The sequence below is a fragment of the Canis aureus genome, chromosome 5, assembly GCF_053574225.1.
Source record: "Canis aureus isolate CA01 chromosome 5, VMU_Caureus_v.1.0, whole genome shotgun sequence".
NCBI classification, from domain to species: domain Eukaryota; kingdom Metazoa; phylum Chordata; class Mammalia; order Carnivora; family Canidae; genus Canis; species Canis aureus.
Genome location: NC_135615.1, coordinates 65,748,117 through 65,775,062, shown reverse-complemented (window position 1 = coordinate 65,775,062; position 26,946 = coordinate 65,748,117). Strand labels below are relative to the sequence as shown.

Sequence of the window (26,946 nt, the reverse complement as noted above, 5' to 3'; positions counted from 1 at the left end):
ACCCCTCCCCAGTGTCCACCCCCGCACTCCCCCACCCCAGCCCATTCCTCTACCTACTTAGGGGTAGGAGGGCGTGGAGAGAGACAAGCAATATATACCTACAGCTTTCTCTCTGGGTTGGCCTCAGCACCCTACTCCACCAGCTGTTCATTTTTTACCCAGCCTCCCTTCCCATCAAGATTTCCTGCCTTCCTGTTCCCTCACTAAGCACATGATCTTGCTTGAGCCTCGTTCCCTGCAAACGTGATTTCAAATGTCCCACCCATACCTGCATCCATCCTTCCTGGAGCTCATATTCAAGCTCTCCTAACCCTCAGTTACCAGGCTCACATGTGTCTGCTCTCACGCCCCCACTTCCTCGGCTCACTGAACTCTCTGTGTTCTTACCTCTCCTCCCCTACCACCATTGCTGCCACCACATTACTGCCCCTGCTCCAATGATGGTTACAAACAACAGTGGCCACCCTTACTGGGTTCATCTGCTGGCGGTGGACACTGCTGGTCTCCTTCCCGTATGTCTGTCTTTTCTACCTTACGATTGGTCTTTACCAATGTTCTGTCCCTCAGCCTCTACCCAATGTTCTCTCTGGACAATCTAGTTCACCCCTGTACACCAACACTCTTCCCACACACCTGTAACCCAGGCACGGGAGTCCCCTGCCCCCCTGCAACACCATCCCCAATCACCCCTGTAAGGGGTGCCGGGTGCAGTTGCTCTCCCTGACGGAGGGGAGCTCCTTCTCCAGCACTTTTTTTTTTTTAAGAGATTTTATTTATTTATTCATGAGACTTACACAGAGAGAGAGGCAGAGACACAGGTGGAGGGAGAAGCAGGCTCCATGTGGGGAGCCCGACACAGGACTCAATCCCGGGACTCCAGGGTCATGCCCTGGGCTGAAGGCAGGCGCCAAACTGCTGAGCCACCCAGGGATCCCCCTTCTCCAGCACTCTGACGGGAGCTCACGACGCCATGATCTGTCTCATGCACCAGGTCCTGCCGACCTGACTTCTGTATTTCTCTTGACTGTGTATCTCAATTCCCTTCCTCTGTATTGCCATGCCTGGCAGTGTTTTGCCCAGACAAGCCCCGGAATTCTTCACGGGTCTCCTCTTCCAGCTCCTCTCCCCTCTCCCCACATTTCCTCAGGGTTTCCTGTCTTCCAGGGTAGCATCTCAGCTTCTTGGCACTGCCTACAGACTCTCTGTCACGAGGGCCTCCCAACCCTCCCTCTTCTGCCCAGGTACCCTGTGCTCACACGCCATCTGTGCTCGCTACACATATGCCCTGTCCTCTTGCATCCATTTCTGTCACTCCACGTGCAGATTCAGCCCACTGCCCGCTGGGAAAACGTCTATTCATCTTTCTAGACCCACTTTGCCCAGGATCCTCTCTGTGAGGACCTCCTCTGCTATCCAGAGCAGCTCTGATCTGTGTTCCTACACCACATTTGGTAGCACATGTGTTTGCTGGTGCTGGCTCCCTCACTCACATGCCTGTGTACTGCACTAGCTGCTGCTACACTTCCCACAGGCAAAAAGAGTTCCTTTATTTAAGGAGATACTCAATAAATAATTTTCTTTTAAAACAAAATTTTATCATTTAGGTCTTGTGGCTTATCCTCCATTTAAATATTTTTTATGAAGAATAAAATATGATTACCTCCATTTCTTTTGCTGTGTCAAGGATCCTAGTCTGGCCTTCATCTTCAGGTGATGGCTAGAAGTATAAAGAAAAACAATTTTTTATTAAAAGATATTTTAAAAAGGTAAATATCAAGAAAAATAAAAAATATATTAGGAGTTTCAAGGCAAGATTATGAATTATTGGAACTTCATTTTTTTTTTTAAATTTTTATTTATTTATGATAGTCACACAGAGAGAGAGAGAGAGAGAGAGAGAGAGAGAGAGGCAGAGACACAGGCAGAGGGAGAAGCAGGCTCCATGCACCGGGAGCCAGACGTGGGATTCGATCCCGGGTCTCCAGGATCGCGCCCTGGGCCAAAGGCAGGCGCCAAACCGCTGCGCCACCCAGGGATACCTTCATTTTTAAAACCAAAAACAAATTAGATATAGTAAATGGCATTTTGAGAAAATTTGTGTGTCAAGAGTATGTACTACTGGTAACTTCAAGACTGATCTTTCTGTGCCCAAGCAAAAAGCACTACAAATATATGAAGGTTTTTGGTAAATACACAGAAGTGCCTAATAAATGGAGTTGGTTTTCAACAACAGGTAAATCTATGACAAGGAGAAAATAGGAGGCACTCCAGGGACTATTTTGCATTAACAGAGCAATATTCTTGGATAACAGAGGATTACTGTAAAATATTCAAATGCTACAGAGAATGTGAAAGCTTCCCATAATCCTAGCCGTCAGGGGTCACATACATAAACAACAGACAAAAGTATCATGCACAAAAATCAATAATGATGTGATTTTTTTGGAAAGGCTATATTATGATTTTTTTTAACCAATTCTCAGTTTTTTTAAAGTTATAAACAATGTATCCTTATATAGAACTTTTTTTTAACTTTCTAAGATACAGTCTGAGAAGAACTGCTGGATCAATCAGACTGACGGGAGAGTTAGAGGAAAAACATTTTTGAATGGATGTGAAGTGGCACGTGAGGAAAGCAGCTCATGTGGGAAGATTGTACAGCAGCAGTTCTTGATAAACTTGAGGTGCTGACTCAGCACTGCTGACAGTCACCCAAGGACCAGCAGCCATGGATACAATGGGGGCAGAGGACAAGGTGACAGCAGCCATAGCCATCAGGAAGAGCTAGGGCCCCAAGGAAACTCTGTACTCTTTTTCTTGTGTCCCCATCACTGTGTTCTTACTGCATAATCAAGAAAAGGACATTTTCTATCATTTCAGTCCACTCCGTTTCAATCCAGTGAGTGAGACTTCCCTTTTCTGTTAGGGTACACGGCACCAGCTGACTTGTGAGCCATCAACCCCATCCTGATTCCTACATTCCCAAGATCGGGAGATAATGACAGTCTTCTGCCCTCACAGACCCTGCTAGCTGACTTACTCGTTTCCGTTCATTGACCTCCACCCATAGTCCCCACCCAGGCCAGGCTGCCTTTTCAGGGAAATGTAGCTCAGCTGTCACCTTGGTGACTCCCATGGTTTCATAACACAGTGACTAATGCTGAGAGCCAATATTAAATTACCCATTTCTTTAGCAGCCTTCTTACCATCTCCAACTCTTGCAGGGTTCTAGAATGGCCTCCTTTTGTTAAAACATCCAATAAACTATCTGCCATCACATATGGATAATCCTGGCACGTGGCCAAAAATTCATGGATGCTGAAAGAGAGAGTGTTGGGAAAGTTACTTCCACATAAATCACCTCCATTGGTTTAATCTTCCTATGCCAGCTGTTTCCATCAGACATGCCTTAGTTTATAAAATGCCATAGTGTAAAAATTTCTGTCTAGGCACACCAACATATCTAGGTACAGCACCAGACTGGTATGTTTACCAGTGATACCTTTATCATCTTGAGAAGTAAACACTATCAAGAACATAGTGAAATGAAATGCTCCTGGGGAATCCTTCAAAGAAAAATAAGACTCTCTCAATGGTCGAGGCTCCTGGGCCCAGTCCTGAACTTGCTACTGCCCTTTACTACCTCCCTAAGGTAATCTTACCTCAGGACTCACACATGTACTGGGAGTATCAAGGCTACCCCTCTGGTTTGGACCACACCCTCTGGATACACAGGTCGATCAGTGTTTTAGAATATGGCACTCAGGATACTGATGAACTCACTCACCTGAAGTCACTGGGAAGATCAGAGTCTTCCCCATAGGCTGAATAGATTAGATCCGAATCGTCCTTGCTGATATTTGCAAATGTGGAGTCATAATGTGGAGCATAAGAACTGTAGGGTCCGTAATTCAAGTATAACACTGTTGACAGAAATTAAATACTACAATACTGTCCCTTTCACTTGTGTGTCAATCTAATTTTGGTTTTATTAAAGATTATTCCCTTCTAATTTTATTGCTTCACTGACTGGTATAACAAATCTAAGGTAGATAGTTCCCCTCCCGGATTCTTGTGAGTCACAACTCAAGTGACTTTTTCCCCACAAAGGGGAGATAGAGGAAAGAAAGCACAAAACTTATTTCGAATTCTAACAGCTGATTTCTCAGGTTTTTCCAAAGTTAATAAAACAGCTGATTCACATTGCAGATACCATCAAGAGAGTTAAATAAATGGTAATCATGCTTTCCTTTCCCCTTAACTGCTTGAACGAGGAGAAAAACACAAGAAGCCTTACCTGGAGTGACTTTGTTCCTTTTGTCTTCCTTGAACCCCTGCAAAGTATTCACTCCAGACTGAAGCCTTCCAGTTGTCATTCCCAGTCTCACAGGGCAGTAACCTGGTTCTGAAACAGAAGGGCGGGCATGCTGTGGGAGGGGCATGTGGTAAGGAGCTGAGGGGTGCTCTGCGGGGTGTCTGCACCCACACTGCTTCGTGCCATCTATGTGACTCTGTCAAGGGGCCTGGGTAGCCCTTCCATACCCATCTTTCACATAGGAAAACCTTAGCTTAGCAAGGGAGGGATGGAGCCAGGACCAAAACCTTGTCCTTTTCATCACACTCTACTGCTTCCTGGAATTCCTTATAATTACATTGCATTTCACTTAAAAAAAAAAAAAAAAAAGGATTTAAAAATTGAACTTTACTTTGATGGAAGTAAACCAGTAGAAAAGGTTAGTAAAAACTAAGGAAAAATAACTGATTAAAGACAAGAACTTGGGCAGCCCTGGTGGCTCAGCGGTTTAGTGCTGCCTTCAGCCCAGGATGTGATCCTGGAGACACGGGATCGAGTCCCATGTCAGGTTCCCTGCATGGAGCCTGCTTCTCCCTCTGCCTGTCTCTCTGCCTCTCTCATGAATAAATGAATAAAATCTTTAAAAAATATATAAAATATATAAAAATTATAAAGACAAGAACTCATCATATATTCAGGAAAAATTAGCATGTTACTCCACCCTGGATTATAGGCTGTGGCCACAGGTGACCAGTGTGATAAAATGAAAGCACTTGTGAGCAACACTGCACACTTAAGTTATATCTTTTCTCTCAGCAAGCAGTCTGGAATGTGGTAGGAAGACGAACCTGAGAAGCGAACAGGGACAAAGCTTCCACCTTAGACCAGTACACTGGCCTCTTCGGGAGCTGCGGTCATGTGAGAAGCCAGGTCAGCCTGGGCCACACTGACTATGCCTCCAGGAGCTGGATGTGCCAAAAAGCAGAGCAAGGGCACACAGACTGCTGGACACAAAGAAAAGGGCAGATCTTAAAGTGTCACCTAAATCATTAGTTGCATCTCCTTACCACCAAATTCTCATAATAGCTATACTAGAAAGATCAGGTTCTCAATCTTGTGGCATTTCCTTTGACCCAAAACCATATAAACTTATATTACGAAAAGTCCACACAAAAGCAAAAAGTGGGTTTTTGTTTTTTTCTTTTTCAAACAGCACCAGTTCCTTTTCTTCTATGTGAGGGAACTCTGCCAGCATTTCAAGAGTGGAGTGCAATGCTAAAAGACATCAACAGGCTCCCCGGTGTAGCCCTCAAATGCATCAGGATCTTCCAGGATGCTTCAAGGTCTCTTACTCTTATTCCCTAACCCCTTACTCACTTGGGACCAATCTAAACCCCTTACTCACTTTGGGACCAATCTAAATGTCATCTTGCTAGGAAGAAGGAAGCCTTCTCTGACCCCCAGACACTAGATTGGTCCCTTCTGTCATGTCCTGTCGCAGCTGCCCTCATCATGGCAGACAAGCTGCAGTTCTTTACACGATTATGCTCGTTTGTGCCTCCATTCCCCACCCTACAGACAGAAAGGGAAGGGACTCATCTCTCCCATTCTGTTCCCTACTATACACTTAGCTCCACCTCCAGCTCCCAAGCCAGACCTTGCCTGCAGCAAACGATGAATACTAGAGACTGTTAACTGAAGTGTCATCATTCATTTCCATATCCCTGTGATCAGCAGCAGGAAAATGAGTATTTAGAAAATAACATTCTCACATTTTCTTATCCCAACACAATTGTCTCCCCTTCGATGAATGACAAAAAGTTCTTATTCTTCCAGCAAATTTCAAACTATCCCTTATACTATTGCTATTAAAATACCATCTGAGAAAATAAAAATATGACTGGGGTTCTAAAGCAGTGCTTCCCAATCTTTACAAACTTTCTACCACTGGAGGAAAAGATGTGTCGTGTCATCGGGCATATGTTATTCTGTTACTATTAAGGTACTGTATGGCATACATATTCACTTTATTCACTGAAATTTAAAAAAGCCAGTCAAATTTATTATGTTATAATAAGAGCGTTCTGAGATGCCTCCAGAAATAACTGAGCGTACCTACCAGTCTCTCAGAGCCAGAGCTAGAAACTGTGTCATTTTTGGGCTTTAATGGTGGGTCTGATATTCCAGGGACTTTGTATTTTAAAGAAAATTGGATCTCTATAGTACCTGCTTTAAATTGAGGTAAAGCCAGGCCAGCTATTTAGCACGAAATACATGATGTCTAGCCAAGTTCTTTGGGGATGACAATACAGTTGGATTGCTCAGTATCCGGCTTGTTGTTTTAAAATGTCACCCAGGCTACCGTTCTTTGCCAAACAGCAAATTCACGCACATTTTGATCTTTGAGCTTACCTCCTACAATGGGATCCACAGGATGGAGAAGCCCCAGTGTTGTTGTTCCATCTGGTTTTCTCCTTTCAAATTCACACTGCAACACCCAAAGTATTCAAATGTCATAAACCATTTTTATGTATCACATTCATATGCATGTACATATACATGTATATATCTCACACCAGAAAGCCTTACTTAAGTGTAATCAAACTGACATTATGAGTTGCTGTTGTTACATTTAGACACTGATTTTCCCACCTGGCTGCACAAACACTGGGTCTAACTGGCTGCAGAAATGAAGCTCAGGGAAACCTCAGGATGGTAAAGAGCTGTGTGGGGCCTTCAGGTCTCTCTGTTCTGCCCATACTCTACTAGAAAGGGAGGATACTGGAGACCAGGGGAGAGGAGTGACCTGATGGCAGTCATGTATTAGTCCATCTGGTTTTAAAACCAATGTATTAAAAACTGATTTCAAGAGACCAGAGTATAATTGTTCATTTTCCAAGTTCAGAACACATTAACTTCACTAAAATCTAGTAACATAGTAAAAGATCATGTACTTTACAAATATATTATTAAAATTTCCTTCCCTGGGAGTTGTACTAAACCGCTCTATGGCAGACATGGGTTAAAAGTGCACAAGTAATCTGAAAATTGCAAGCTTCAGATGACCAGGCAGTAGGTAGTAAAAAGAAAAAGGCCAATCACCTGGCTGTTAACAAGCCGCCTGGTCAGCTTTCCTCCGGATTCCTTAACAATTCGGTCAATCTGCTCCTGCTCTCTTTCTAAATTATTGCTCTTACATTTATCTTCAAGCAGATCTTTATCTTTCCTGAAAACACACATTAATACTAAGTAAAAAAAAAAAAAAAAGATAAGATGAAAACATTAAAATGAGTTCCAAATAGGAGCACAACTCGACTGGAGGCATTTGCACAACAGTCACCAATTACAGCTTTGTTCCTCAGTGGCCCAGAAGGCCCCAGAACACACTCAACAGTAAGGCAAACCCAACGCTCTGGTTAGTTCCCTCCTTTGTGTGTCCAGCACTACCTGTCTTGAACGTTTTTCTCAATACAGTCACACTAATGGATTCTACCTCAAACATATTTTGAATGGAGAGGGACATAATTTTCTTCTTAAAATCTGATTTTTAAAATGAAATACATTTAAATTGTACAAATCTTAGAAACAGAATACAAATATGTCAGAAACTTGCGTTCTTTGTCTTATATCAGCAGAAATCCCAGACTGTTCACTAGAACCCTCTTCCGGAGTTGACAGTGAGGTATGGGGCACCAGGGCTGCCAGTCAGTGGGGTCAGCGGGTGTACACAACTGGGTCCAGCTGTGCTGGCTGCTGCCTGGGAGGACCAGGGCTGAGTTATTGCTCCTCCCAGGTGATGATGTCTGGTGGAAAACATGCGCACACCTCAGTAACAACAGCCCATTTGTTTAAGAAGTAGCTTCTACAATGTGTGGGTTGCATTTATTGTCTCAACCCCTTTATGGAATGAAGTTAACGAACACAGATTTTTTTTTTTTCTTCAATAGAGAATTCTGTTTCAATAAATTCATTGACAGTGAGTCCCTAAAGGTAATGTACTGGTTTTAAAACTACTTTCATAAGTATACATATTCAGAACTGTTTTCTGAAATATGTTTAGACAATTCCAAGAGGTGCTTTGTATGAGAAGACAGGGATCACATCACCAAAATGGACTTTCATGCCAAAAACCAAACAACCACGAGCAGACCTCGACTTGGTCTTCCCAGGGTAGGCACCGAACCAGTATTTTTCCCTTCTTACTGGTCTGAGAAAGATAGCTTAACTTTAATATTCCAAAGCTTCTTTACTTTTTGTTTTCTTTATTGGGACTCTTGAAGGCTTGTGCTTCGGTATCTCCAGAGTCTTCCCTCTCTCTCGGCCAGCAGCCACTGTCCTCTCCACTCTGCGAGGTGTCTGTTCTATCTTTCTGCTTTCGACTTTTTTGCAAGTCTGCCATGAATTCTATGCTCTGCTTCAGGCTCTGAATTCTCTCCTAAAAATATTCAAGAATATTCTCATTGTATGTTTGTCATTAATTTTTAAAGTGATGCATTTCTTTCTCACAATGTGAGTTTGAACTTATTCTGTCATTAACTAGGGAAGAAAAGCAATTAAATGTAATTATACCAAGAGAGTATGTTTGAGGATCAGGACAATATTCAGATAATTTAATTTCCGATGTAAGAAAATGCTTTATAAGTTGACTACAACACTGAAAGTTTTTTATAGAAGAGAAAGCATGAATAAATACTAGGAGAATTTAGTTTAATAGCATGCTAAAATTTTATATTTAACAGAATAGCTTATCTTTTGAAATTTAAGAATTATCAGGGATTTCAAAAGCTAGAGGACATGAACATGTAAATACCCTTATTCTCTGGTATCCTAGGATAACTACTGAGGACTCTGGCATTTTTCTCTGTGTGAAAACAACATGCTTCAAGGAGAATAAAAGGTTGCTAGCATAGTTTCTTTCCCAGAAAGCATAACGTTCTTCTTACCAAAGAAGTCTTGTTTCTATTTCGTGAAACATGTACTTAATTTTCCATTGCATTGATATGCTGTGAAATTTTCTTTGTGGTTAAGAGCATGAGGTTTCTGGAGGCACATTTGTTTCTGGCGACTACTTTGACTTTTAACTCTGAGCACTGTCACTGGATAAAATATGGAGTGCAGTCTCCTTAGGGCTGCATGGCAACGCCAGGGAAGACTTGCAGAAAAACAGAAACTGAGAACTGGAAAGGACCAGAGGTGATTCAAATAAGAACATAGCCCAGAAATGCTAAATGCCTCACCCAAGGTCACAGAACTCTGAGGTCTTATCAGGAGCCCTGTCTCATCACACTCTTCTGTATTAGCAGGGCAGACTATGAGAGCCTCCAGAACACGGACCTACTATTTTTACTGAACTTTTATTTTAAGGTAGTCTTCCAATCATCCAAGTGATATATTTCATTGCAACAATGGTTTGAGTAGAGGGGAAAATATAAACCTTGTGAATTTATCATTATGTCAGTATTTCTCTAAGCATTACACATATTAGCAAATTAGAATTACACTGAATATTTGGGATTTTTCTTTAATAAATTACAATAATTTCCCCTCCACATCATTTAAATACTCTTCAAAGTGTTTTTAAAGTATATAGTATTTTATCCTATGTACCATGGTCTAATTAATATCCTGCTATAGGACATTTAGATTATTTCCAAGTTTACACTATCATAAATAAGTCTCATGAACATCCTTGTAAATAAATCTCTCCAAGAACTTCTTTAGGATAAATTCCCAGAAATGGTACTGTATGTTAACTATATTTTATTTATTTACTTTTGTTATTTTAAAAATTATTTATTTATTTATTTATCCATGAGAGAGAGAGAGAGAGAGAGAGAGAGAGAGAGAGAGAGAGGTGCAGAGACACAGTAGAGGCAGAGGCAGAAGCGGGCTCCATGCAGGGAGCCTGATGTGGGACTTGATCCTGGGTTTCCAGGATCACACCCTGGGCTGAAGGCAGCGCTAAACTGGGCTGCCCTGTATGTTAACTATATTTTAAAAGAAAATTCCTGGAAGTGGAAACACTAGGTCATCAGGCTCTTGGTATTTACTACCAAACTGCTCTCTACAAGTTTTATCAATGTATATATTAGTGTTTGAAAGTGTCTCTGAATCATTACCAAGCTGAGAAATAGTTAAAAGAATTTGCCAATCTGATTTTTAAAAAACATGTCTTATTTTAATATATACTCAAAAAATATTAGGGAGTATGATTATCTCTGTAACTTTTTATTGGCCATTTGTGTTTTCCCTTATGTATGTCACTTGGGTAATTCATTGCCTTATCTCTATCTCTAGTACCTAAATCAGAGGCTGGCACACTGGAAGTACTCAATAAATGGTGTTAAGTGAATGGGGTTAGGTCATGAAGTTCTCAGTTATCTTCTTATTTCCGCTCATAAAGCAGAATCTCATAAATCAGAACTCACTTTAAAAACATCTTGGAATTTAAAAAAAATAACACACACAAAATTAAAAGAACTAGAGAAATTCTCTAAATTTCAACACGAATCATTGGAAAAAGCTGAGTTTTATTTTACTTTGAAAGTCCTTTTTTTTTTAAATTAAGATGTTTTCAAATTAGCATACTACTTATCAGTCCTCAGCTTTACAGTATTAAATGACTGAAAGGTTTTAACTCTTTGCCACAGCTAACGCTCATGTGCTTACACACACATTGGGCATGGCTGCCTGGCTCCATCAGGTAAGGACTACTGAGGCCGCCTAAGTAGGCCTGCCTAAGGTCACTTAGCGTCTCGAAGGCACGGCCAGGACTTAAGCCTGGATTCTGAAGCCACTATGCTGCCAACAGTAGTTTGTATTACTTTGTTTGTAGTATAATGCAGCGTTCTAGAATTTATCTCAGAGATCAAAAAAAGTTAATCGACTACGTCCATGGTTTATAAAAATGTCTACTAATAGTCAATATTTGTGTGTAAATGAAAAAAATCATACATGACTGCTCCACAATCTTTACAATGAACGCTCAAAACCAATGATCTTTTAAAAGACACCATTCATGGAAGGGTGTGCTGGGCTTTCTTGGGAGCACTGCTATTAGAAGAATTAACTCAGACGATCTAAATTTAAACGTTTAAAAATCACTGTTGTAAGGATCCCTCCCATTTAGGGTGGAGAGAACAGTCAACAGGAAGCTATAACACAGGATGGGTAGGGCTCCTCAACAGGAAGAGATCTGAAAAAAAGGAAGACAACAGAGAGAGAAAAGGGAAAGTGGAGAAGAAAGTTTATTTTCTGTGCTTCTAGCCATCCCACCCCCAGTAAAATTCAAGAGATACTGGAATCTTTTGCATATTATAATAACTACATTATCTGAAGAAAAGAAAATAATGGTAAATCAAAGTTGATAAATTTACTTGATATATGGCAAATTCAATTCTCTCCTAAAAATCCAATGTACGTATTTTGGAGTGACTAAAGACTGCATTTTGCAGGATGTTCTTTTATTTCAAATGTAGTAACAAGCATCTGCAGATTTTTAAGCCTGGAATATGGCTTGGTTCTGGATTCTGAGTCTTCCTGCAAAGAGTGGGATAAACACTTTATAGTCCCCTTTCCTTTGTAGATTTTGCCAAAGATGGGTAACTGGCTTACATTACAGTTTCTTAAGTCTGTAGGAAAGGGTGGGAACGGATGCTGCCTGAATATTAGGAGTGCAAGAATAATCATCAATCCAAATGTTTTTCTTTCTCCAGTTAAATGGATCTGAGAATCGTTTAGAGCCAAGCACACACTCAGACATCTGCACACCAAGACAATTCTTTAAATGTAAAACTGTGATACAGATGGCCACTGTAACAAGTGGAAAGCCATGTGCATCCACACAGGACTCATTCCTGCTCTCCTGTAACTCCTGAGTCTGAGCCCAGGCTCTTCATTCTGATTTTTCTTATTCTTATACTCGTCTTTTCTTCGCAAAATCCCTCTCCTGCCTTGCTCTTTTTCATATTCTCCTGCCTACTCTCTTACTGAGAGTCGGCACCTTAATGCTAGCAATTATCTTGGGATACCACACTTTAAACCCTCTTCTCCACACTGGAGAAGACCAAAGGCCAGATTGGCTCATGTCTTGCCTGAGGTCCAAAAGTTAGAGCAAAGAGTTAAAACTCGAACTCCGACTTCCTGCCATGGTAAGATGCCAGGGATCATCTCACTCAGTTAATTTCCCATCCTACTCAGAGCTATGAGTAAAACCTCAAAAGACACGACTTATCTTGTGAGCTCGGCTTTCCTGCCAGCAGGTGCACAGCAAGCTTCTCAATCCCACTGCCCCTCCAGGCCTTTTATCAGCCGTCGCTTTGAGATGGCACGTGTCCTTTCCTGCCACTAAACTAGTTCTCTTTTAAATAAACTATCACATCTGTGCTCTCTCATGAAGTTTGATGATGAAGTGTCTGGGTGTCTCTGCACGTGTCCCTCCTACCTCAGTCACCTTACTATGGTACTAGTTCTGGTGGACAGTGGGGAGGTGTCAATGAGCAGGTTACTTACTGCTCACCAAAATTTTCTTTCTTTGTACTGGAAGGAGTTCCTGTGCTTCACCACAACATCAGATTCCATCCCTCAAAGGAAGTAGAGAGCTTTCCTCCTAACAGGCCTCATAATTCACCTAATCATCAACCTTATCCTGGAATTCAGGGTAATGTTTCTTTCACAGCAAATATATATCTATCTGGTAACTACCAATTCAACAACTTTTAAATAAATAATTAGTAGTGAATGCCAATATTTATTTGTATCAATTCCAAATGAGAATTTCCTGCTTTAATTTTTATATGAAAACTTTTTTCATGTAATATGTCCTACTTTAATATAATCTGCCTATAAAACTAGGACTGTACAGATCTCCATCGCTCTAACCAAAAAACAGAGGCTTATAGATTTTATAATAGTTATTATTTATGACAAAGAATTTCCTTTACCTGGCTAAGAATTTTCATCCCTGAGTGTAATAGCTTCTTTGCAGCTTTATAATAAATCGTCTCGGGTTTGTTGTAAATCATAGCATTAGTACACATTAGTTTGAAGTTATCCTGCAGAGAGATTATTAAGGAGAAAAATGCATTTAAAATAAAACAAATAGTCTTCCTGTCCCTGTCTGAAATCATACATGTCCTTGAAAAAATAAAACACAAAACCAACTGAAAACCCTACCTTTTTTTCATAGTTTACTAAACAACATTAAAGCAATTTCCTAAGTTTTAAGACTAACAAGTACGGCTAAATTAATTTAAATACTGTGCTACATTCCTTTTCAAATTCCGCAGACATTTTATAATATTTCTCCACTATTACCGCACACAAAAAAAACTGGAAGAAAATACTTCTATTTAACAGAATAGTTTTAGAATTTTTTTTTTTTAGAGAGAAAATAGAGAGTGAGAGTGGGCGGGGGGCCGGGGGGAGAGGGAGCCTGTGTGCAGCCTGACGTGAGGCTCCATCTTACATCTCCGGGATCATGACCTGAGCCACAATCAAGGGTCAGACAGACATTCAACTGACTGAGCTACCCAGCTGCCCCTAAGAATAATCTTAACTGAATTCATGTAATTAAAAAATATTACTCCTAGTTTTAAAACATCTTAAGTTTCCATTTATGAATTAAATAATTTCAAATCTTGATGAAAACTGTGACAGGGCTAAATTATCAAAATATCTTTTAGGAAATTCAAATTAACTGACCAAAACGCTAAAATATTTACACTAATTTTAAGTGTTTGGATACTATCATAAGCTAAACATAATTTGCAGAATGCTGGAAAATTATGCCAATGTGAAATAAACCATACAGCCTCAAAGAGTCGAAACATGTAACTGGAGTAACCAAATTATCAGAATTGCACTTTTGGGTTAAGTTTCAAAGTACCTACATGTGCTGGAGACCTCAATTCTCCTGCATAGTTTCATGGTTATTTTTTACATTGTATAAATGTGGCAGTGATTATGCCAAGGCCTTACTGACTTAAAATGGTAAAAACTCAAAAAGAATCCCCCTAAATAAACAAACCCCCCTCCTCCATATCCAAAACCTACTTAATAACTAGTAATAAATATTCAAACCTGTTTAATAACTAGTGATGACAGCTTAGAATAGACAAAAAAGGGCAAATTTATTATTATCTGAAAGCATATGAGAAGACAGACTCAAGGGTCACAAGAAGGTTGGTATTAAACTTAAAGTGGATGAAGTACATGTGGATCCTTAGTCCTTAGCCAAGTCTCTAATCAGTAGAATTTGCTAAGTCTTGGATCTTTCAGAATGTGATGAAAACCATACATCCACTCCTCAAGCATATATACACACACCAAGTTGAACATATAATTTTTCATGTCATTTTAGCAGCATCCCCTTAAAGGCTCATCATTCATGGCTTCCAGCCAGAGGACCCCAGGTTAAGGACCATTGCTACAGATTTTCTGAAAAGCTTCCATTCCATTAAGAATTATTAAATATATATTGTGGGAAATAGAGGCCAGCAAAGGAGGATATTTGATGACCATTACTTATACTAAGTGACCACTGGGCCTCTGACTGGCAAAAGTACTGGATTATTCCACTGATCTGATCTGTTAAGGCAATTTGTAGATTCCATGAATCTTAACTGTCATGTGCTAGGCTTTATTGGACTTTGGGGGTAATGGCACTTGGTTATTCAAGAAGCTAAATGACCTGCATACTTTTTAAGTAGTAATAAAAAACCTGAATAGTCTAATAAGCTAATTAATATTACATCAGGCTACTGATTTTTCCCCCAAAGGAAAATGTAGAAAACTCCAAAAGTTGAAGTATTAGTTTATTTCAAATACAACAAATCTTAATAAACATTTGTGCAAAAACACTTAGGGAGCACATTTCTACTCTTTCATCATAAGAGAAAGATCAGAGGAAAACTATTCACAAAAAAAAAAAAAAAAAAAAAAAAAAAAAACACAACAAAAAACCTGCGAAATTTTTTTTCCATTAAGCAATAAGAAGGTCAGAAATATGCTGAAATAAATTTTTCTAATTTTCACCAGATGAGAAGTTGGGAAAGTTTCCATTTCTCTGAATACAAGAGATTGTAATTTAGGTTTTTCAGAGTAAGTAGAATGTCATCTATGCAGTCAAATAGATAATAAAGATAGATTTAAATGCTGGTTTTATTCATAAATTTCAACTGATCGATAAACATCGATTTAAAAAAAGGTAAAAAGATAATCTGTAACTGATTAGGATCTGGTACTTACATAGATCAGGTGAATACTAGTGTTGATGCAGAAAAAATAAAGGCAAAACAGGTATTATCTAAACCAGTTAAGTTTGGGCAGTTTGATACAGAGAAAATTTTAAAAGACACATGATTCCTTTCCTTCATCAAAATGAAAAGTACTCTGCTGAAATCAACATATAGCACAACTACTTAAAGATGGAGAAACTTCCATGGTAACATCAGGCACATACATCATCCTCTTATGCCTTATGGTTTCCTCACTTTTAAGTTTTTAATTTCTTTCTTCTCTTTTGAAGAAAATATGCTCAACAAATATAGTCAAATTGAGTTCAGGAAGCAACTGACTTTCATCAAACTAGAACATGTAATTAAACTTCTGTTTACTATTTCTGGACAAGCCAACTTATCCTCTCCTAGAGAGACACGCTACACTTTAGTTGTCTAGGAACAGAAAAAGAAACTACTGCTACAACTTTCATGTAAGTATCAATTTTATATGTATTAGTCTGAAATTAAAAATCAGACATTTTTTCATTTTAAAGGCTGAGAATGTATATCGTAGAATATATGAAATTCAAAAATTTTCTAAAATGCCCCAAAATAATAAAAGATAGCAGATGGCTTAGTGTTTCTGGTTTTCTGTCACCGAGCTCAAAAATGTTTTCTCACAAAAAAAAATAAATAAATAAAAAATAAAATGTTTTCTCACATAGGAAAATACGAACATTCTGGATTTAAAATAAACTTAATTCCCTGCCAATTAAGAGGCCAATGAGAAAGTTTCCTAATATTAGACAGACATGAAGATTTCTACTAAGGTTGTGTATATAGAGTATCCAAGAGTTCTACCCTCAATTGAATAGATATGTTACTTTGTATTACAGGTCAGTCTTATTTTCCAATCACAACATAACTCTGGTTACCTTTAGTTCTTCTATGGACTGGTAATCATTGTTCTTAATCTTTTCTTTCATGGTACTAAAATCCATTGGATGCTTAATGATCATGGAGTAGCCAGGAGCAATAAAATCAGTCACAGGAAATGAAAAGAAAGCACTTGGGTCTTTTCTGTGAAGATATGAAAAATGTAATTTTATTTCTACACAAACAAATCTACTGGTCAGGAGCAGAAGTCAGAGGAAACCTTTCAGTGTGGAAAGAATTTGTAGTATGCTAACATGCTCTTCACTGCAAATTGAAGGAATGATTTTAAAGACTCATAACTAATAACAAGGTTAAGATCTTTTACATACTAGTTGTACTCGTAAGACAGAGAATCTTTTAAAATCTTTATTTTATTATTAGCACTACATAGAGAAAAATACAACAAAATAAAAGATCTAAGACTAACTGACTAATGCCTTGTCCTCTGGGAGATAAGCACAGTGTATTTTTTATCAACCATAGGGGAGAAGACAGAATAAGAAAAAGAAAGAAGAACAGAAAAAGAAAACCAAATAAGTGCACATTTGCAATCTTCCATACTGATTTGTAACTGTAAGCATGTACTCTTGGTGGGCCACAAAATTATTACATCTTTGTGAGTATCTATATTTTCTTAATTAGTGGATCTGACTTCTAGTGTGCATAGGGGAGTCCGCAAAAACCTGGCATTAATAAGGTCCTCATACTAGCCCCAAACTTATGAACCAGGGCTTCTATTGTAGCACTCTCAATTCTGGCTGTGCATGAGAATCCAGAGAGGAGCTTAAAAAAATTCCAGTTGTGGGGAGAGCAGGATTCTCTTGGGAAGGAGGGTTTGTCCAGGCACTGGTACTTGTAGGGTTGAGTACTGGCATTGGAGTATTTGGCATCAATAATTCCTACTGACAGGGTTGAGAACCACTGCTCTACAGGATTAGGTCATTAGATTATTTTTTCCTCTGGAAATCTGGCATACCAAAGTTTCTTTCTTTAAAATATTTTATTTATTCATTCATGAGAGACACAGAGAGATAGGGAGAGAAGCTCGATCGCAGGACTCTGGGATCACGATCTGAGCCAAAGGCACACGCTGAACCAGTTAACCACCCAGGCATTCCAACTTTTCTTACTCCAAATAATCATGCCAATAAAAATGGTTTAAAAAACAGTAACAGGGGGGATCCCTGGGTGGCGCAGCGGTTTGGCGCCTGCCTTTGGCCCAGGGCGCGATCCTGGAGATCCGGGATCGAATCCCACATCGGGCTCCCGGTGCATGGAGCCTGCTTCTCCCCCTGCCTGTGTCTCTGCCTCTCTCTCTCTATGACTATCATAAAACAAAAAAACAAAAAAACAAAACAAAACAAAACAAAAAAACAGTAAGAGGAGCAACTTTTAAAATCTATTTACCACACGCAGGCCCAATGGCAGGTACCGATGTATTTTATATCTAATCCTTACAAAAGCCATCAAAGTGGTGGTAGCCTCACTTAGAGATGAGGGACCTGGGGCTGAGAGGTCAAATCTTTTGTTCTAGGTCATAAATCTGATAGAAGATAGAGTTGGAATCTAAACTCAGCTACTTGTTCTTTCTTAGCAGGATGCCTAGGTGGTGAGACTAGAAAATAAAGAATAAGCAAAATTACCCAGTCTGTCCATAGTAGTTACTATGAATAACAACACTGATCATCTCTAGAGGACCTCTTCAGAGCAAATTATCTACACCCCCCACAGAATCAGTCATTTTAACAGAGCCCTAATCAACTACACAGTTTATCAGCATTTGTGCTAAGCTTCAAGGATGATGAATCACTAAAGACCATTAAAAAAATGTGGCTCTGGGTTCTAATTCCCAAAACATTCTGAGAAATGTCAATATCTTTGGACTAAGAAAGACCCTGTTAAGTGGATCTCTTTTAAGTTGACATCATTAAGCTATATCCTGGTCTTATGTTACAAAAAATAAAACTTCAAAGGAGCCAAAACACTCTATAGTCACACATTCTAATAGAGTCGGAATTCTTGCTGCTTACTTGTTCATATTTAGGGATAAGTAATGAATGACTTACTTAGGTGTAAAGACATGAGATGTAATTTTTTCAATTATCCTGTAACACCAAAAAGGGAGGGAGGCCACTAACTTCTCATCTTAACTGCAAAGCTGAATAAGTGCTGAATACAAAGAGTACAAGAGGCTTTAACTTACAAAAATGATTTGTAATGTGTTCTTGGGTTGACACAGGACAACCCAGCGAGAAGAAAGTTCACATAAGAATGCATGCCTTCCACCCATGAATCCTTTGCAAATAATACGTCTTTGAGCTAAAAAATTCAAATTCTGAGTAGAGACAGGCATCAAAACTAAGTATTTTAATAAAGATGGAGTTATTCTTTCCCCTTTTATGAACTTAACATTGGTTTAATCTAGATACTGTAATTTTTAGAAAATAATACATGTAAGAGAGGGCCACAAATCCTATTTACTTTGTTTCTTCTCCCAGACTTAATTCTTAACAAATATTCACAGACAATAAGCAGATATATAAGAACAGATATATAGAAAGTATTTTCATCTATTAGCAAAGTGAAAATATCTGTATTGTTTATTCCTGGTTTAAAGATTTAACACCAGAAATTACTTTAAAGAGAAATTTGCCATTAAGAGTATTATGTAACACTCTTCAAGTTGCCAGTTAAAACAAACCAAAAGAGAACATTTAAAAGTCAGCTTCTTAAAGTACTTTCTATTGCCAGGCAAAATATTTATCATCCACTTTAAAATCAAGTACATTTGGATTTAGTCCACAAAATGTGGCTTTAAATAATCAAAAATAGAGAAGTGGTTTGGATCCTATGTTTCCCATTTTAATTTCCAAGTTATAAAAATGTTGGAAAAAACATTTACCTCTGTAATTGTCTCATCAGTTGATTCAAAGCTTCTTGAAGAGGTGTCTGTTCTACTTCTAAAGCAAAGGAGAAAGGGAAAGAGTGTTTTTAAAAGGAAGATTCTAGAAAGCTATTGTTTAGTTTATTTTCTTTCTATAGGAGTTACCTCATACACATCATTAAATATCTCATACAGAAATTTCATTTCTCTTACAAATATACTGAAGTTTGAAAATATCAACTCAAAACTGATGCTAATTTAAAGCTCTTTTGCAGTGACAGAAAAAAGAAAACCAAAAAAATTTCAATTAAATAGCTTTTAAAATTTAACTTAAAAGCTAAAAACCCACTTTCCTTGGCTATAATACCCTTAAAATAATTTCAGCCTCCTCATTCAGGGAAGTTAATTCAGAATTATTCCGACCTTCTTGTTTGGCTAAAGAGCTTGTGAGAGGCTTCTCAGGAGGCAAGTCTAATCTTACAGGGGCCTGGCACTGGAGGTCTTTTTCTGCCTCATTCTCCACACGGTCCCGATCTCGCTTCTTTTTATCCTCCTAAACGGAACAAAGAGAAATAATTTAGAAATACTTCAGAATTAAAACCTTTAAAACAAATAATACTCATTTCATTGAAAAAAAAAAAAACCCAAATCAAAAAACACCTCACTCAGAAGAAAATAGATTCTTAATAATGAAATCTTAATGTATTTTACTGCCCTCTACTGGAAAAGGAGAGAATAACAGTTCATAAAGAGTGGGAGGAAGAGGGAGAAGTAGTGCTTCTGTTATCTCAGAAATAAACCAATTAGAAAAACGATACATTCACAAAAGCAAGATAATATACCTAGGAATAAATCTAATTAAAGACGCCCAACACCCTTTAGGAAAAATTATGAAACATTATCCAAAGGTCACTGTGGAAAACTAGAATGAAGGAGATATACCATGTTCATGAATTGAGAGACAATTCTCTCCCAAATATAGAATCTATAAGTAAAATGTAATTTCAGTGAAAATTGTAAGACAGAATTTTTCATGAAATTTGACAAGCCAACCACATAATGTATATTGAAGAATCATCAAGAATAATCCAGTTTTGAAAAAAAATCACAATGTGTCTGATCAGATAGTATTTGTATATAGTCATAATAATTAAGACAATGTGGATCCAACACAGAGACAATCAGATCAACAGAATAGATCACAGAATCCAGAAAGACTCGTGCACATAGAAAGTCTTGTTATATCAGAGGTGGCATTATAAATCGATGACAAAGGGATAGTGCTGGAACACCTGGTTATCTGTATGAAAAAGAAAGTAGAATTAGATCTCTACCTCGTATCATGTACAAAAGGAAATTCTAGATAGATTAAAGACTTAAATATAGAAAGCAAAGCTTTAGAACTTCAGATAAATATAAGGACTCTTTATGACTCAAGGGTAGGGAAAGATTTTCTTACCCATAAGAAAAGCCAAAAGACTAGCTATTGACGGAGATAAAGTGTTTGAAACACAAAAATTCATATAAAGTATTAGCAAAAATTACATAAAAAGAATTTATTTAGGTAAAATTAAGGTAAAAAGGAAAACGGGTAAAAAATGGGTAAAATCCTTTTTAAAGGTAAAAAAAAGGATATATACAGGTAATTCCCAGAAGAAACCTGAAATATCAAAAACCATGAAAACTAGCTCAAGCTCCCTAGAACTCTGGGAATTATAAATTTAAAAACTAGAAGGCATTCCCTATCTCTCCAGCAAAAATTAAAATGCCTAAAAATGTCAAGTTTTGATGAAAATATAGAGAAACTGGGCTCTCATACCTTGTGGATGGGTGAATTAATAGGTATAACCAGTAGATGAACAATTAACAATTTCTAGTAAAGCTGACAATGCCTTTAACCTACTTCTCAGCTATTCTACTCCTAGGTACACACCCCATAGAAACTTCCTCTCACAGAGTATACCTGAAATATGGGTACAAAAATATTTACTGCCACACTCTGAAATAGTAAAAAAAATTATGAACCAATGTCTACTAAAAGGATAATGGATTAATAAATTATGAATATTTACACAGCAGGTAAAATTAATAAACTAAAGTTACATTGTATCAAAATGTATAGCGTTCAGAAACATTATTTCTAGAGACAAAAACTGAGAATCACTGTTACTCAGTTTTGTAGTTTGAAAATGTGTAAGCCTATATTATTTAGAGATCTATGTAGAAGTAGTAAAATTACAGAAAAAAGTATGCATGAAACTCATGATAATGGTTTGCTCTAGGGCAAGACAGGAATGGGATTCTGGAAGAATACATAAAAGGCTTCATCTGGATCTATACTGATTTCTTAAAAAAAAAAAAATCAAACAAAAGATACAATGTTAAGATCTGCTAAAGCTGGATGGTTGGTATCCAGGTAGTTTTATCATTTTTTTTTTTAATTAACTTTGTACTAAAATTGTCCAGATACGTCTATTTTATGCTTCTGAGAATCAAGATTCTCAATAGGATCTTGTCAACTCCAAAACTGTTTTCTTGGCTTATGTCTAATTTATTGTTCTAGTATCTAGAGTGGTGGTTCTCCAAGTGTGCTCCTTGACCAGCACCATCAGCTGGGAAATTGCTAGAAGTGTAAATTCTGAGTTCTCATTAAGGTTTTCAAGCTTCAGTGTGCATCAGAATCACCTAAAGATCTTGTTAAAACATTAATATCTTCGCCGTCTCCAGAATTACTTGGCCAGTAAGTTTTAAGTTGAGCCTATGAGTTTTTATTACTAACAAGTTTCCAGGTCACATGGGTGTTGCTGCTACAGAAATCACACTTTGAGTATCACTGATACAGAGCTTTTCTTTTCAGGTCCAAAGCATCTAATACAGAATATATGGTTGGTTTAAAGGTTTAAAGATGGGCAGCTGAGGTGGCTCAGCGGTTTAGTGCTGCCTTTGGCGCAGAGCATGATCCTGGAGACCTGTCGGGCTCCCTGCATGGAGCCTGCTTCTCCCTCTGCCTGTGTCTCTGCCTCTCTCTCTGTGTCTCTCATGAATAAATAAATAAGATCTTAAAAAATATATATATAAAGGCTCCAGAGAAAAATGCCATAACTGTACTCATCATGCACTTGATCTCAGTTACCATCAAGTTGATTGGTGTCTGTTTGTTATGGCTTTGTGACATATTCTGGAGCAGTAAATTTTGACTCTGGAAGTTTTGTATCTTTTGCCCAGAAAATCTGGCATGGATCTTTTGTAGGTTGGCAGGTTTCCATCTGTTCAATGGAAGACTACCCCCCTCCCAACCAATGAGACAGATTCCTTCCTATTATGTGTAAATTGTGGAGTGAGGACAGCTTGGAAGGCAATAAGTACTCTCCTAGGTGGAAAGAACTAGGGCCAGAGTGCCAGGAACCTAGAGCAGGAGTTGGCAAACTTCTCTGGTAAACGGCCAGATAGTATGTGATTTAGTTTTGTGGTCCATAAGGTCTATCACAACTACTAACCTTTGCTGTTGTGGCATGAAAGCAGCCATAGACAATACCTAAATGAATCAGTGTGGGTGTGTATCAATAAAACTTTATTTATAACACCAGACAGCACTGGCCACAGTTTGCTGACCCATGGTCTGGGTTCATGTTAACCCTAAGCTTCATCCTTAACACACACTGTGGCCCTCTTAGGGAACTCATTTATCCTCATTAGGCCTCTTCATCATCCACAAGACAGATTTAACTAATTTTTACTTATCCTAGAAAGTCAATGAGATGGTGTAATGAGGTCAAGTAATAGAAAAGTTGAAAAAGTACTAAAGAAAGGTACTACCAGATAACTTTACCTTGTCAGCCTGGTCTACAGTAACCACTTTTTATTCAGTATGACAAGAGAATATAGCCTTCTGAGCTAGAAACCAAAAAACAGAATATAAAAACCTATAATTGGAAACCACCCTAAACCGAATGGAGATACTGTAATGTGTTACTGCCAGACTAGGAATTAGGAGATCTGGCTTCTAGCTTACCAGAATGTGACCTTGAACGTTACACCCCACTCACTCTCAGTTTCACCTACAAAACAAGAGGCTTTGATCTCTACAGTTTTCTCTCCACTTAAATTCTGATTTCAACCTTCTAATTTTCTTCATGATTTAGTATAGAATCTTACTGCAAATGCCCCTTACTAAAGTCACACAAATATGTAAAACCAAGCCAACAGTTATGCTCAATAGTGCATTTTGCCAACTACTTATAGAAAACGAAAAAAAAAAAAACAAAACACCCCTAGAGTCATTTAACTTCAGGTAGCTAAGGAAGAAGTATTTACAGTTACAGTTTATAAATAGGCTCAGACTCTGGCTTTGCCACTTATTAGCTATCAGATCATAAACTATTTAATTTTGGGGGGACTAATTTTCTTATCTTCAAAATACACAAAGGAGCACCTGCGTGGCTCAGCCAGTCAAGTGGTCTGCCTTTGGTTCAGGTTATGATCTCAGGGTCCTGGGATAGAGCCCAACCCCACTTCAGGCTCTCTGCTCAGTGAGGAGTCTGGTTTTCTCTCCACCCCTCCCCCATTGTGCTCGCTCTCTCTCTCAAAAAAACAAAATCTTTTTTAAAAAATAAAGTACATACAATACATACCTCAGAAGATTGCTTTGAGAATGAAATAAGACAGCATATGTGAAATTTCAGTGAAGTACTTACTCATCGTGTCCACACATTCATTCATGCATTCAACAAATAAATGAAGTTCTACTGTGTGGATACACACTGGTGGATAAAACACACACAGCCCTGCCCTTAGGCAGCGGAGAGTGTAACAACAGAGACACACATTAAACAACTCATTAAAAAAACCCAAACAGATTTCATGGGGAGAATAACTGTTGGGTGAATCTAATTTAGACTGGACAAATGTGGGAAGGCTTCTATGAGGAAGTAACATCTGAGCTGAGATCTGAAGGATAGATTTTAGCCAGGCTGGGGGTGGAGGTAGGTGGGTGGAAAGAGCATTCCAGGCAGAGGAAATACTCAGTGCACAAGAAGGTCCAGGCAGGAGAGAATGGTGGCTATTTCTGTTAACTACAAACTCACTGGACTTAATTTTTTTTTTTTAAAGATTTTATTTATTTATTTATGAGAGACACACAGAGAGAGAGAGAGAAGCAGAGACACAGGCAGAGGGAGAAGCAGGCTCCATGCAGGGAGCCCGATGTGAGACTTGATCCTGGGACTCCAGGATCACACCCTGAGCCAAAGGCAGATGCTCAACTACTGAGCCACCAGGCATCCCAACTGGACTTAATTTCAGACTCCTTATTCACAACTCAATGGCAAGTTATTAGTCTGTGAATGATACTTTTGAAATTAATCTCTACTCATATTATGAGTATTATAATACTCATTGCACTATATTATATATTATTATACATTTGCCCCTTTCACTGGAGTTCCTCATGGGCAGGGTCCCATGTCATTTTCAGCTCTGTACCCCCAAGCTCAACATCACACATAATCCTTGCAGAATTAATTAATTACAGGAGACATCATGAAATAGGAATGTAAAAGCAAGCAAATCAATAGCTAAAGTCCTTAGCTATAAGTACTGTCCTTTAGGTTGGCTACTTTGGAAGGAGATCTAGATCTAGATACAAAGATCTTTATATTCAAGTAGTGCTTCCAATGTGCAAAACAATACTAGAATTTCCCTGCAACAAGTGATTTTTAGAATGTAATAAAAAAATCAGTCTTACTACTTTGAGGTGACACCTCATTTAGGCCCTATTGAAAATAGCATCTGTTGCACAATTTAGGCATTAGGTCTCCTGTGCGCCTTCCCCAGCTCCTCCAGGCAAAATGAGAAATACTTTCTTCAGGACTCCCAGAACACTTCATTCATACCTCTGCTAGAACTTACCAGGCCATGAAGTTTGTCTATCCTTTCACATCTGATTCTCCAACTCAACTCTGAGATCCTCCCATAGGGCAGGAACTGTATTCTATTAGCCTTCATCATTTGAGTCTAGAACACAGTCTGGCATACAAGACGTGTCTGGTAAACAATTGCTGAATAAATTAACGAATAAGTAGCCTTTCCATCAGAGGAGCAACACTACTCTCATGTGTTTAGAGTCCTTCTTTCTGGAGGGGCACTGGCTGCCTCATTTGGAAGAGCACTGATACCTGATCTTGGGGTCATGGGCTCGAGCCCTATACTGGGTGTAGAGATTACTAAAAAAATAAACTTTAGGGGTGCCTGGCTGGCTCAGTTGGTAGAGCATGTGACTCTCGATCTTGGGGATATGAGTTCAAGCCCCACACTGGGTGTAGAGATTACTAAAAACAATAAACTTAAAACATACATGCACACAAAACAAAAAGATGACCTCAGAGGAAAAAACCAGAATGGGAGGATTTTCTGTCATGAAACCCTAGATGTGGAAGATGTCTACCAAACAAATCGATGAATTGTTTTGACAGAATTTTTGTTTTGCTTAATTACATTCATTTCCCATCTCTAGTTACGAGCTATCTCATCTTCTATGCCTGTTAGCTCAGCAATACGAGATACTAACAGTACTTATCCCATAGAGCTGTCTGTAAGACGTAAGACAGTAAACGTACTGGCATACAGTACACATTCAAATGTTAGTTTTATGAGTATGGATCCCCCCTTGGGATCTAGTGTAGTGCTTTAATAAAATAGGTGCTTATTAGGATTTATTGTACGTTAATAGTTTACAATTTTCATTAGAAGTTTTATTTAACCTCAGCTTTATAAATAATATCCTGTATGTTAATGCTTATGATTTAAAATTTAAAAAACATCTCTCATTTTATCCTGATAAGATCTCTAGCAAAGGAACTAGCCTAACCTCTGAGCATCTTAACCTAATGAAGCTGACTTGCAAAGCTGTTTAGAATCTGGGTGAGGATTATGTTATTCAGGAGTACAGGTATGAGTTTCAATAAAGGAATTTGGAGCTCCAATCTGAGTTCTTTCATTGGAAAACCTTCTAGGTAGTTCTCCTTATATCCAGCCTCTGCTCTTCAATAGCTGTGGGATGCTGCTAACAGATTAACATTACTAAGGCTCAACTTTTATCATTCTTCCACTCAACAAAGTCTCTGATTGCTTAGGGCCGACATATTCAAGTTCAAACTCCTTCCTCTGACACCTCACCTGCCGTTCAGGTCTCATCCTATACCCCCCCTTTCTTTATTCTATGCTTAAAAAGAAAACTCCTTTATGTCCCCTATACACACCCTCACACTCGTCCAGCTCCATGCTACCGTTCTCAGTCCTTTGCTGGCGTGTGGTGTCCTAACCTCCGAATCTCTTTGCGGAACTGTGGCATTCTCTTCAGGCACCAGCTTCTAAATCAGTACGTAGGTGAAAACTGGGTCGTCAGATTACCTTTGAAAATCCCTGCAGTAGCCAATAAAGTACAATACTCATGGCTTTACACACAGGATCCTTTACGTTTAATCGTACAAGATGAAAAGAATGTATCTATATTACAAATATAGCTCAGAGTATGCAGCTCATCCCGCATTGCTTGAACATGAGGTGACATCACTATGTTCTGACTTCTAAAGACCAATTCAAACGCAGCCTCCTGA

At 38.6% G+C, this 26,946-nt stretch overlaps 1 protein-coding gene across 3 annotated transcripts in view; it reads right to left on the bottom strand.

Annotated features, from left to right (window-relative positions):
* Positions 1–26,946, bottom strand: part of BRD7 (bromodomain containing 7) — a 42,071-nt gene that overhangs the window by 8,489 nt on the left and 6,636 nt on the right. For all 3 annotated transcript variants that reach the window (XM_077898484.1, XM_077898483.1, XM_077898485.1), the window contains exons 3-13: positions 19,757–19,886; positions 19,352–19,409; positions 16,449–16,593; positions 13,237–13,347; positions 8,545–8,729; positions 7,397–7,520; positions 6,707–6,782; positions 4,298–4,405; positions 3,788–3,923; positions 3,207–3,318; positions 1,661–1,717 (exon numbers count right to left, since the gene is read on the bottom strand). In XM_077898484.1, the coding sequence (XP_077754610.1) occupies positions 1,661–1,717; positions 3,207–3,318; positions 3,788–3,923; positions 4,298–4,405; positions 6,707–6,782; positions 7,397–7,520; positions 8,545–8,729; positions 13,237–13,347; positions 16,449–16,593; positions 19,352–19,409; positions 19,757–19,886 (1,242 nt within the window). The remainder of the gene's footprint in view (positions 1–1,660; positions 1,718–3,206; positions 3,319–3,787; positions 3,924–4,297; positions 4,406–6,706; positions 6,783–7,396; positions 7,521–8,544; positions 8,730–13,236; positions 13,348–16,448; positions 16,594–19,351; positions 19,410–19,756; positions 19,887–26,946) is intronic.